The 11060-nt window shown below is 32.4% G+C and overlaps 4 protein-coding genes across 6 annotated transcripts; 2 read left to right on the top strand and 2 right to left on the bottom strand.

The window, feature by feature from the left end:
- Positions 1-1322: 1322 nt before the first annotated feature.
- Dd (CTD nuclear envelope phosphatase 1-like protein dullard) lies at positions 1323-4794 on the bottom strand. 3 transcript variants are annotated; one of them, XM_015931736.3, is made up of 7 exons: positions 4474-4794; positions 4333-4377; positions 4027-4107; positions 3123-3189; positions 2759-2949; positions 2227-2455; positions 1323-2136 (listed from the first exon to the last, which is right to left on the bottom strand). In XM_015931736.3, the coding sequence occupies exons 2-7, from the start codon at positions 4375-4377 to the stop codon at positions 1991-1993; spliced, it is 759 nt and encodes a 252-aa protein (XP_015787222.1). In that variant the 5' UTR covers positions 4474-4794; the 3' UTR covers positions 1323-1990. The 3 variants fall into 3 exon arrangements, with proteins under 3 accessions (XP_015787222.1, XP_089125898.1, XP_015787221.1); XM_089269772.1 differs by having other exon boundaries at positions 4333-4794; XM_015931735.3 differs by lacking the exons at positions 4333-4377; positions 4474-4794 and having other exon boundaries at positions 4027-4235.
- An 817-nt stretch (positions 4795-5611) lies between these two features.
- Positions 5612-7117, top strand: LOC107364398 (uncharacterized). The gene is made up of 3 exons (XM_015931733.3): positions 5612-6443; positions 6526-6675; positions 6743-7117. Exons 1-3 carry the CDS (start codon positions 5841-5843, stop codon positions 6950-6952), a joined length of 963 nt encoding a protein of 320 aa, XP_015787219.1. The 5' UTR covers positions 5612-5840; the 3' UTR covers positions 6953-7117.
- Positions 7118-7324: 207 nt separating this feature from the next.
- Positions 7325-9583, bottom strand: Idh3a (isocitrate dehydrogenase [NAD] subunit alpha, mitochondrial). Its single transcript, XM_015931730.3, has 8 exons — positions 9445-9583; positions 9183-9332; positions 8866-9038; positions 8674-8803; positions 8467-8600; positions 8291-8393; positions 7860-8006; positions 7325-7782 (listed from the first exon to the last, which is right to left on the bottom strand). The coding sequence occupies exons 1-8, from the start codon at positions 9466-9468 to the stop codon at positions 7555-7557; spliced, it is 1089 nt and encodes a 362-aa protein (XP_015787216.1). The 5' UTR covers positions 9469-9583; the 3' UTR covers positions 7325-7554.
- Positions 9584-9712: 129 nt separating this feature from the next.
- Positions 9713-11025, top strand: LOC107364399 (V-type proton ATPase subunit S1). Its single transcript, XM_015931734.2, has 2 exons — positions 9713-10270; positions 10341-11025. The coding sequence occupies exons 1-2, from the start codon at positions 9844-9846 to the stop codon at positions 10697-10699; spliced, it is 786 nt and encodes a 261-aa protein (XP_015787220.2). The 5' UTR covers positions 9713-9843; the 3' UTR covers positions 10700-11025.
- Positions 11026-11060: the final 35 nt, after the last annotated feature.

Below are 11060 nucleotides of genomic sequence, written 5' to 3'. Positions count from 1 at the left end.
TTTAATCCATTTTTCACTTTTTTTCATTTACTTTATTAATGTTTCTCTTTCAGATTTCATTGTTTCTCAATTACGATGGAATTGGATTCTCACTTGGAGGCATTATCATGATAACCACCGCTTCCATATCAACATTGTTCAGTTTCTTACTTACTATCATTATCGCTATCCCATCATTTGATGGATCCAATCATTCATCAGTTAATATCACATCAAATAAAAATTGAAAATAATCTGTGCATGTACATTAAACTGTAACAAGATACTTTTGCATATTGAATAAACTGCAATCCTAACTCAATTCAACAATAACTTAATTTCACTTCTGTCTGTTTCGTTGAAATTTTGTGAGGACGAATATAATTGTTCAAATGGTTGTGATAAAGTATTGCGATAAGCAAGTCTCCTGAAAAATTTCTAAAAGATAAATTCAGCGATGAGATCAGAAATGATCAAAACAGAAGATGTACAATTAGTCTCTACTATCATCTAATACATGTATTATCTATCACCGAATCAGTTAGTACCACAGTGATGATAATTATGCTTTTTAAACGTTAATTAACACCTTGGGTTCTGTCATAGTTAAACATCCTTTCAGAGTTCCAATTGATGGTACATTTGATGAAAATCAAGAATCTTTGTTTGCTTTACATTAAACTTCATTCAACTCTACCCGTTATTGTATAAATATTCCGAAACCTATTCCTCAAGCTGAAGCGAAACACGATAAAAGTTGCAAATAATGAATTTTAGTGTAAACATGATGAAAAGTGAATAGCATTCTTTTGAACACTGATCTAACAATTGTAAGCCACTTTAACCTTTTACATTGTGATCCCAGTAAAGTCGATTTTGATAATTAGGCTTCCATTTCATCAGATATTTTGAGATTTCTCATCATGTGATTGGATGAACTAGGATTGGACAATTGTACAAAAGCAAATAGAATCTGCGAATTGACGAATAAGAAACTATTATTAACGACTGATTACATGTTAATGTCGGAGTGAAATTGACTTTGAAATTCAGTGAAGCGGAGTATTCCAATTGTCTATCTTTTTGGTATTCTCATTGGTATTTTCAACGCCTTGTAGTGGTGGGATAAGTGGCAGTGACTGTTGAAGGTTCAACTCAAAATCATTTGTAAAATAGCGTCTAAATTCCAGAATCAAGAGGTTCTTGTAGTTGTGTTATGATGGACTTGAAGATGAGAGATAAAACACTTTTGAAAGTGATTTAAATACTTAGCGGTACTATTTGTAATCACGTATTGATTGATTTGATAGATGAGGTTAGATGAAGTTGATAAGCATGGAAAATTAAAACAAACATTTGATCTTCTTTATTAATTAATTTATTAATATGAATATCAATTTATTTGCATTTTCCTAGAAGGTAATGAAGATGACTCCATTTTAAATGTTGATTTTTGAGAAAGAGGTGATTCAGGGTGATATTCACAATTATTTACATGATTTGAGCCCTTGTTTTGGTTTAAATAGGTTGTTGTTCAACAGTACCAAGTGATAATCATTTTCATCGTCATAAGCATCTTAACTGTCGTTATTGTTTGTACTAGACAAAAAGATCTGCAAGTGTGTGGGTAAAGATAGAGGAAAGAGTAAAAGGGCGGAAGTAGGAAAGTAAGGGTTAACAATCAAGTTTACAAAAATTTGTTTGCTAGTTTTGATACAGAGAGCAATTAGCAGTTAGACTACGTGTGAATCTCGATGAAAGCCATCAAAAGAAAATTGAATTAGGAAAATGATAATATGTAAGTCAATCTCTGATTCATCGATGAGTTTCATGAAAAAAATAAAGGATTCCAGAGGAGATATGGAGGGTTTTTTTCAATGGAAAGGGAAAGCTAATTGTAACTCAGGCTCCCAAAAAGACAGTTAACATCTTATCATTTACACATATTTACAAGTTTCATTTACATATATTTTTTTGCTTTAATTTAAGTGTTATCCTTGTAATAATGAGGTTACCACATATTATGTAAATGTAAGTTACGACTCAGAACCGATCTAACATCACTTGTGAACCTTAGAGCATCTAAAACAGGCAAAAGATTTAGTAATGCAGTGTCCCTTGGATCAGAGAACCAAGAATTGATAGGTATTGCATTATCTGTAAAGAAGAGGTGAAAATATAAACATTAGTTAAATTACATGAAAATTAAACGAATAAATATAAGATAAATCAAGGAATAAAAATTACTTGGAAAAGCTCTATAAGCTCCTGGTGAGTTATCCAAGATGAAAATACTAGCGAGATCAGGGCTTATGGCTGATAAGTCTTTAGTGTAACTACCATACTCCAAAGTACAATGCTGCCTGAAGTATCTTCTCTTTAGAATGTTGCGGTTATTATCTAATTTATCGGCAACGGCTGCACCATATATTTCCATACTCGCAGTGAATACCACCAATTCATACCAATGACTCACCTAGAAGTAAAAAGAGTTAATTAGCTTATTCAAATCATGTATCTCTATTAAATCATCAATAGTTTATGATAAAAAAGAGTTAATTTCAAAAGTATAAATGCTAATTTGCTAATTCAGTTTATCTGATACATTGTAAATAACCTTCACTAGTAATTTCAAAATTGGCGGGCAACTCCTTCAACCAATAGTAGGTTAGTCATGTTTCTAATAATGAAACCACCAAATTTCATCTAAAACCTAAAGATGAACTACAAAAATAAGAAACCCTTTCAATAATCAACTGTATCTGCTTTCAACACTTACAACTTCTAGAAAAAAATCCACATGAGGTCTCTTATGAACAAAAAAACGAACAGGATGCCGGTCAATGGTGACCTTGAGTACAAAATCAGCCGGCGTGCCGGGGCTAACCATTTGTCGTAACACTCCATCATGAGTTGAGTGAATTAATGTTTCATCCAAATCTAAAACTAATATCTTTCTTTTAACTAAACCTGTAAAAAAAATAAAGAAAAATGGATTAGGAAAATTGGCATAAAATAGAGAAAACCAGGTATTACCACAACTAAAGGAATTACAACAAAACATGAACGCAATTCTTAGAGAAACACAATGTGATGCTGCAATTAATAATTACTTGTGATTATTCCTGTTTCATTTTACTCACTTAAACGGTGCTTTGAAAGTGGAGATAATGGTACAATATCATATTTAATTGTTTGATGTTGAATAATCTGTTTGAAAAATGGGAGTGAGGAGAAAAAGAGAGATAAATGATAGGGTTATTTTAGTAAATTCAAACTAGAAAAGGTCAAAATAATTGCAATTGAGTTGAATTCCATGATTCAACCATGATTTAAGACGAGCACACTATCTGAGAAAATTATCAATTGAACAAAGTGAGGAAAAGTATCCAAATTGGATAAGATCAGTGTTTATATGCATTTGTTTTCATGTAAATCTGATCAACAAGATAAAAACACTGACAAGGGGGGTACCCGAGGTCATCCGAACCGATTTCAATGATTCGTGTGTCATTGAATTCGTCTTAGCAAAAAACAATATAGTTCGTCGTCTTTTGAGTAGCAAATGGACAGAAGGGTCGAAAAGCGCCATTTATTGTCTATCGCTATGCATAGATCAATGTGAAAGCAATAAGATGAACCCATTGCGATGAGCCTTTTTGTTTCACTCATTTTGTTTTGTATGCTCTTTACCATACTTTACATGTAAAAAATTGAATTTTAATTCCGTTTTTCTCGATAATCTTTAATTTGCTACCCGGGAGATTTCGAGACAATTAAACACTCATTAAACCTGATTGGTTTATGATAAAAATATTAACTTTTATTCGGATGACCTCGGGTACTTCCCTCGTGAGTAAAGATACAGCGAACGTGTAGAATGAGACTAATATAAAGCAAATGGCACAGGATTATCTATCTAATCATCTGGAGGAATTGTAGTGTAAATCTAAAATAAGAAAACAAACTAATAACATTGGACAGTGGTACATTGAAAATAAGATAGGCGATAAGAGAGTGAGAGAAAGAGAAAAGAGTGTTACTTACAGCTCTAGTATATTTTTTTATTATGAACGATATGAAAGTCCAGATTTTAGAGGCAAGGTCAATGAATACGGATAAACCAATCTGTATTTGTTTCCACATAATATTGATGAGATGTTTAAACAAAGGCATAATTAGTTATTTAATTTGTGGATCATCTAATACATAACAAAATAGCTTTTAGCAACATCTAGTCTGTATAGTCTCTTTCTCACAGACACAGACAGACAAACCATGTTTAGCAAAAAGAGAGGGAGAGAAGAAAGAGAAAAAGAAGGCAGAGAAAAAGGAAAGAAAAATATATCTTACCTTACGATTTGAATTGGCTTCTTTTTTTCTTTTCCGAATCATCATCTTTCAATTATCAAACAGGAGAATGTATTAATGGTTAAGATGAATAATTAATTAACTATAATTAAAGTACATTAAATATATTATCGGCCTTCATACCGTTCAAAGTATGTAAGTAGACAGAGAGATGGCAAATACAGCAAAAATAGCCCAACACAAATCTCGGCTTGAAAGGTTTGATTTTGTGGCCCTTCTGGTGGTTGATACACTTTTTTGTTGTAAGATTAATCACAAGTGGGTTAACAAAATTAATAATTAATTTGATAATTTACATGGTAGATTGAGTAAAGTTTAAGGAATATCTGGTTTCAAAACTGATTAAAGATAGAATAGGATTGTCTGGGAAATAAGTCTTCAACGTGGGTTTAATTTAACCGATGGATCATCAGCTTGACTAAAAAACACAGTAACCGTCTCATTGAGGCGATAGTGAGACAATCACAAATCTCTCTTCTTTTTTTACTCTTTGTTATTGCGGTTGGATGAAAAACAAAACTCCTTGACATCAACTTGACCAATAGTTAATCTAAGATAATAAATTAGCAGATGTTGAAAGGTTAATTAAAGTGGCTGGCGGTTTAATCAAGGAATATAAGAAAAATATCATTTATATGAACAACATCAAGCGATCTAACTCTTTCATCATTAATTCTTACATGGTCATTACATGACGATCTTTGTAATTGTTTGTTCAAAGGTACGTTACCATGATAATTGGTATATGAATAATTTCAGTCAACTCGATATCCTCTGCTTATGAACCTTTTCAGTTATTATTAATAGATTGGCAAGTTGGTCTTATTGAAAACAGTCTAGATGCTGAAAAGGAAATTTTCATCATGTAATTTTATTCTCATTAAAAATTCAAGCATTTTTCCATTGTTGATCACTACAAATTAGATTGTGAGTGGAAAAATATTGTATGTTTGAAATTTGAGGTAAAAAGTTTGAAAAGTAATAAATGTAAGGCTAAATATTGATGAAGCTAAACCTTAAAAGTCTCGATCTTTTTGAACAATACTTGAAATGGATTTCAACATAAATCTAGTCAATCTTACCTGGGTTAATTAAAGCCATGGTGGTTTAATTTAAGAAAGCTTGAAGCAGATTCAATTGATGGAATCTTGCCAGTCTCAACATTGTATCAAAAGACATCACCATGGAGCTTTATTTATCTAGCTGTAGGGATCTGTTTATAATTTGAAAATGTTAACCGCCAACTTGCTATCCAAACTGTTACTGTTTAGTGCATAAGATTTTATGTAACACGCTATTAATTAAAACAATTATATTTTTACTTTTGACTTTTATACCATCGATTTACTTTCTATTTTCAGTGTCTAAACTACCAAAATATCTTATTAAACAAGCATCTACTGTTGGAGATCTTCCGTTACATAATTTTGACTCAATCTGCCTGGTGTTTTGGTTATGAAAATTGGTTTTCATTTTTTTGTGTTTCAAATATGTCTGGATCAAATTTATTAAAGCCATTGGAACGACAATTACAAATAGCTTTCCCTGAACTACGTGATCAGCGAGCTCAACGAGCAGCATCGGCCATCCAGCAAGCCTGGAAACTTTACAAAAACCGAAAAAGGAAACGTTTGACTGCAGCGTTAGCTAAATCAAAATGCAACTGTACTCTATGTTATTTCCGTGACCTTTGTAAACGACATCGACTTTTGTATCTCAATAGATGTGCTACACTTATCCAAGCCACATGGTTAGGCCATCATACTCGGAAAGTAGCTCTTCGAGATCGGGATTTTCGCCTAATATATCGAGCTTTACAAACAGCCAATGCCTCAGCAACTGAAGAAACTAAATTAGGATATCGATTCCAGACTGCTTTGACCAAGTTGTCCAACAACTCTCGAGGAATACACATTGAAGGTGATTTGTGCACCATGGAGATTGTTACTCGATTGTCACCTGAATGTTGTCTTAAAGCCGCCCAATCGAATGTAATCAACATGATGATACATATTCTTAATGAAGCAAATCGAAGTGAAGCTCATAAACCAAGAATTATCTCATCAATCAGCATTCTCGTTAATATCGCCAAGGTATAAATAAATCCGCAAACTTATTGTTTTTTTGTTTAATTTTTCATACTTATTATTAATTGATTCATCTTTTGTATTGCAGTTTTCAAAGTGTTCCAAGTATATCAACGACGGAGAAGTTATAGCAAACGTTTGTCTCAAAATGATCAAAATACACAAAAAAAGTGATAAAATATTACTCGGATGTGCGACTCTTTTAGTCTTAATTTTGAGAAGCGCAAAGCTTAAAGAGGTATGGTTTCTACAAAACAAAAGATTCTTTACTGTCAACTTACTAATTAAATTCTATTTTACCATAGATCATCACAAAAGACTCGATGAACCGGTTCACAATAAGCAGTATAGTGGTGAATAAACCGAATGATGGAAAAGCTACAGATTTGTTAAAAATGATCAAAGGAAATGCCTTAAAATTCGAACCTTATTGGAACTTAAAGAAAGGAGTTAAGCACCAATTCACTGATAGAGTAACTGCGTTGACATATTTGGGCATTTTATTTGGCTCATGAAACTTTTGCATGCTCAATCATCTTTATCAATCTGGAAGCGTTTTGTAAATATTCTATCGAATTTAATTCCTGATTTTCTCCTTTTTCCATTCCCTGATTTTCATTTTACTAGAGGTAATTACCATGAAATAGCATTAAATCATTATTGTATACTTGCAAGCGAAATCTATGATTGCTGATATAATTTCTTTTTACTTAATGTAGTCTTTAAATATCTTGAAATGATATGATAACCTGAATCTAAATGATTGATCAACCAACTGTATTAGATATAAGTACATCGTTCATTCTATATTTAGGTTATTAAAAAGATCATTTCTAAATATACTCTAGGGGCAAGGTATTTTTTCAAAAAAAAAACGTTAAATTAAGTTTTCACTAGCATTAATATTAACTTTAATTGATTAGCGGAAAGGTTTAAACTGCAATTTCCCATGCTTTTATCTGACAAAAAACAGCAAAAGAAAAGAGAAAGAGAAAGAGCGAAAATGGAGAAGGCAGTAAAATACTTGATGTTCCTAAGCAGTGGCCTAATTCAGTTGGATAGTAGATGATTACTATCATAAAATGTGATCTTTAATGGTCATTGTTAATTCTAAACACTAGCCTAGTCGTGAACATATCTCCTTGGTGAATTCAGAACATTTGGCAGATCCTCCTAAATCAGCAGTCAACATTTTTCCCTCTTTGATAACGCTTAAACAAGCAGATTGAATGTTATTAGCGTGATCTGGTAAATTCATGTGTCTCAACATCATTACAGCACTGAGAAGTAGAGCAGTTGGATTGGCTTTATCTTGACCTGCAATATCAGGGGCAGTTCCGTGTACCTAGAGAGAAAGAAAATAATTAGTTTAAATGACGATGAGTGATGATGACTAGCAATAATAAAAGTAGGAAAACTCACAGATTCGAAAACAGCTCCATCTTTACCAATGTTACCACTTGGAGTTAAACCAAGACCACCGACTAGTCCAGCGCACAGATCGCTCAAAATATCACCATAAAGGTTTGGCATGACAAGAACATCGAATTGGCTTGGATCTTGAACCATCTAATCAGTTGAAACAAATAAAATCATATTAGATAAATTATCATATAGCATTAATAAACAATTATAAGCTATGAGACATTAATGAAAAAACTAGTTTTTTCTATTTGCTATTGTCATTAATATAATTGGGACACATCAATTTGAAAGGAACAAGAAATTTCGAAATCATTTCTACTAATAATTCAGTTTGTTGTTTGTGCAGATGACTAAATATATCATCTAATTACAACTATTTTCAATAGAAAGTATTTCTTCGACAATGAAAGATTTTGTTTACTACTTACATTCAAACAAACGGTATCAAGATACATCTCTTTATATTTGATTTCAGGGTGATTTTCTGCTGCTTCTCGGCAACATTGAAGGAAGAGACCATCAGAAAGACGCCTGGTTTAAAGAATTTCATATTAGTTTAATCATTTACAAAAATAATGAAAACTCGAAAAATAACTATGCTCACATTATATTTGCTTTATGTACAGCAGTCACGATTTTACGTCCATTTGCTTTGGCATAATTAAAAGCATATTCGGCAACTCTGCGACTAGCAGGTTCAGTAATTAGCTTGATACTTTGGACGACTCCAGGAACAATCTAGTCGATAAGAAATAATTAAAAGATTAATTTTTAAGGCAAATTTCAAAATTAATGTTGCTTTTTCACTTACCTCGTGTTCGATACCACTGTATTCACCTTCAGTGTTTTCTCTGATTGTAACAACATCAACATCATCGTATAATGTTTGGTAACCTTCGATTGATCTACATGGCCTTACATTGGCATACAACGAGAAAACTCTGAATAAAAAAAGAGAAATTAATTTGTTATATATGAAACAGATGGAAATATCGAAATTTACTTTCTGATTTCCAAGTTTAGAGATCGATGTCCTTTGCCGATTGGCGTTGCAAGTGGTCCTTTCAGACCAATTTTGTTTTTCAAAAAAGATTCAATTGCTTTGGTAGGTATTCCATATTTGCCGTCCGGGTACCTTACGGGAGTAACATCAACAATTTCCCATTCAATTGGCACCTGAAAAAATGAAGAAAAAAAATGTAAGATTACGCATTGAATAGATGGTTAACCTCAAAAAAAAGAAAAGTTGAGATACAACAAAATTGCATCTTTTCCAGCTTGATCTCGAATAACCCTTTAAAAACAACTAAAAAATGTTACCTTGGCAGCTTCAAATATTTCTTGAACTGATTTGGAGATCTCCGGCCCAATACCATCACCAGGTATGAGAGTGACTGTTGTATTATTACGTGATGATTGTAAACCATTAAATTGACTTGATTGACGAGCAGCAGAGAATAATGTACACCTCTGGAAAATGGAAAACAATTATAAATAATGATTAAATACGATTGGGAAAAAACATTAGAAATGCAAAAGCATTTTCAAAAGCAGATGGTAGCAAAATAGAAAAAAAACCTACAATGGTCCTGCAGATTGTATTCATGTTTAGATAAATTAAATAGCAAAAAAGAACACAAATTTAAATAACCAAATCTAAACCAATTTAATTGCTTACACGATCACTTTGTTTTTAAAGGACAAACAGTTGATTGAAGGTGGTGAAAGAAGAGTTTAAAGAGTCAGTGTGAACATGAACAAAATCTGCTCAACCGGCTGAAAATCGAGAATATCGATAGTATCGGTATTCAATGTTTGGCTGAGCTGAGTGACATTGGAGAAGAAAAATAAAAATCAACTCTCCATCATCTGTTTTATGGTTGAATTTGAAATCAATTCTGGATAAAGATTCAGCTAATTTAATTTATTTTTTGTTTTCTTAAAATAATCATCCATCATTCCTGTATTTAGTTGCTCCATAATGTCTAGTCTAAATATACCTCTTACACTTTTTTTCATATTGTTTTCTTGTAGTCAACTCAGTCAAGTTGCAAGTCAAGCAAAGATAGAGGTGTGTAGTGATAATTATTCTGATAAAAATGTCGATGGCTGCCTCATCATTGTGGAAAATTGTGTTGTACTATGGATGAATTCAATTGAAGTCGAATGGGAAATCAACGAGAAACCATACTTTGAGACGATAAATCCCAAAACTAATAAACCTGTAGTTAAAAGTGACTGTAGTATTACAGAACCAAATCCAACAGGACAAGCTGTAGGCTCCAACCTTACACTGTCCTTCACAACTGGGCTCAAAAACGCATCTTCAATTGACTTGGATTTGACTATAACATCTAATAAGGCTAACCGTTATTGGATTGTAGACAAGGCATCGATCAAAATCGACTGTAAGACTGCATTTTGCATTTCAGGTTCATCTAAACTCGTTTCTAATCACATTTCTTTTTTTCATTCCAGCGCAAGAATTTAATCTGAAAGCCACCGAGTTAACTGCCGCAGATACATTCTCCTTTAGTTGTTCATCTGCTATAGTTCAAAGCATCAAATCGAGTAAAGATACCTCCAAAGATTTTGCCATCGTTCAAATAAAAAGATTACAGCTTCAGCCTTTCAAAGCCAAAAATACGAAAGAACATTTCACATACTCTTACGATTGTGCAACTTGGTTCACCCTCGGCACATGGATGGGTCTTTTGGCTCTTCTTCTCTTCATATCAATTGTATCTTTCGGAGTATACATGTTATCAACAATTGAAACCATGGATAGGTTTGAAAATCCCAAGGCCAAACCTCTCTCCATACCCGTTTCTGAATAATATACAAATTGAATGATTTTAAAATTGGTAAAATAAGGGAAAAAATCGTGTGTGTCCCATCGGAAATCAAGTCATATACCTACTCCAGAAAACAAAATGATTTGTTTGTTTTTTTTATTATCAATTATCGTTGTAGTTGATATTATTTCTATATTCTTTACTTATGTTTTCATTATTATGAATGTAATTCAAGATAACTCAGATCTCTTCATTGTCGTTTTACGACAGTATTTCCTTCATTTTACACGTATAACCTTTCCTTTTTTACATGTATAAATAAGTTGAGTGTTGAAATTAAAAAGAACTTTGTTTTTAAAATATATTAACACTAGCTCTAGAGTTTAAACTGAAATATCTTATC

This window comes from Tetranychus urticae, chromosome 1 (assembly GCF_039701765.1).
Source record: "Tetranychus urticae isolate SD_2017Ah chromosome 1, NJAU_TeUrti_SD_1.0, whole genome shotgun sequence".
Lineage (NCBI taxonomy): Eukaryota > Metazoa > Arthropoda > Arachnida > Trombidiformes > Tetranychidae > Tetranychus > Tetranychus urticae.
The sequence above is the reverse complement of the archived record's forward strand: the minus strand, read 5'-3'. Positions and strand labels throughout refer to the sequence as shown.

What these genes read in the sequence shown, in the direction of transcription:
- Dd (XM_015931735.3), bottom strand. Translation starts at nt 4,155, where the DNA reads ATGCCTTTGTTTAAACATCTCATCAATATTATGTGGAAACAAATACAG. An exon ending in TGGATTTTTTTCTAGAAGTT is followed by an intron (nt 2,456 to 2,758) that starts GTAAGTGTTGAA and finishes TTTTACTTCTAG; the next exon opens with GTGAGTCATTGGTATGAATT. An exon ending in AGCTTATAGAGCTTTTCCAA is followed by an intron (nt 2,137 to 2,226) that starts GTAATTTTTATT and finishes TCTTCTTTACAG; the next exon opens with ATAATGCAATACCTATCAAT.
- LOC107364399 (XM_015931734.2), top strand. Translation starts at nt 9,844, where the DNA reads ATGTCTAGTCTAAATATACCTCTTACACTTTTTTTCATATTGTTTTCT. An exon ending in GGCATCGATCAAAATCGACT is followed by an intron (nt 10,271 to 10,340) that starts GTAAGACTGCAT and finishes TTTTCATTCCAG; the next exon opens with CGCAAGAATTTAATCTGAAA.
- Idh3a (XM_015931730.3), bottom strand. Translation starts at nt 9,468, where the DNA reads ATGAATACAATCTGCAGGACCATT. An exon ending in ATACAATCTGCAGGACCATT is followed by an intron (nt 9,333 to 9,444) that starts GTAGGTTTTTTT and finishes TCCATTTTCCAG; the next exon opens with AGGTGTACATTATTCTCTGC. An exon ending in ATGGAGCTGTTTTCGAATCT is followed by an intron (nt 7,783 to 7,859) that starts GTGAGTTTTCCT and finishes CTTTCTCTCTAG; the next exon opens with GTACACGGAACTGCCCCTGA.
- LOC107364398 (XM_015931733.3), top strand. Translation starts at nt 5,841, where the DNA reads ATGTCTGGATCAAATTTATTAAAGCCATTGGAACGACAATTACAAATA. An exon ending in TTCTCGTTAATATCGCCAAG is followed by an intron (nt 6,444 to 6,525) that starts GTATAAATAAAT and finishes TTTGTATTGCAG; the next exon opens with TTTTCAAAGTGTTCCAAGTA. An exon ending in GAAGCGCAAAGCTTAAAGAG is followed by an intron (nt 6,676 to 6,742) that starts GTATGGTTTCTA and finishes ATTTTACCATAG; the next exon opens with ATCATCACAAAAGACTCGAT.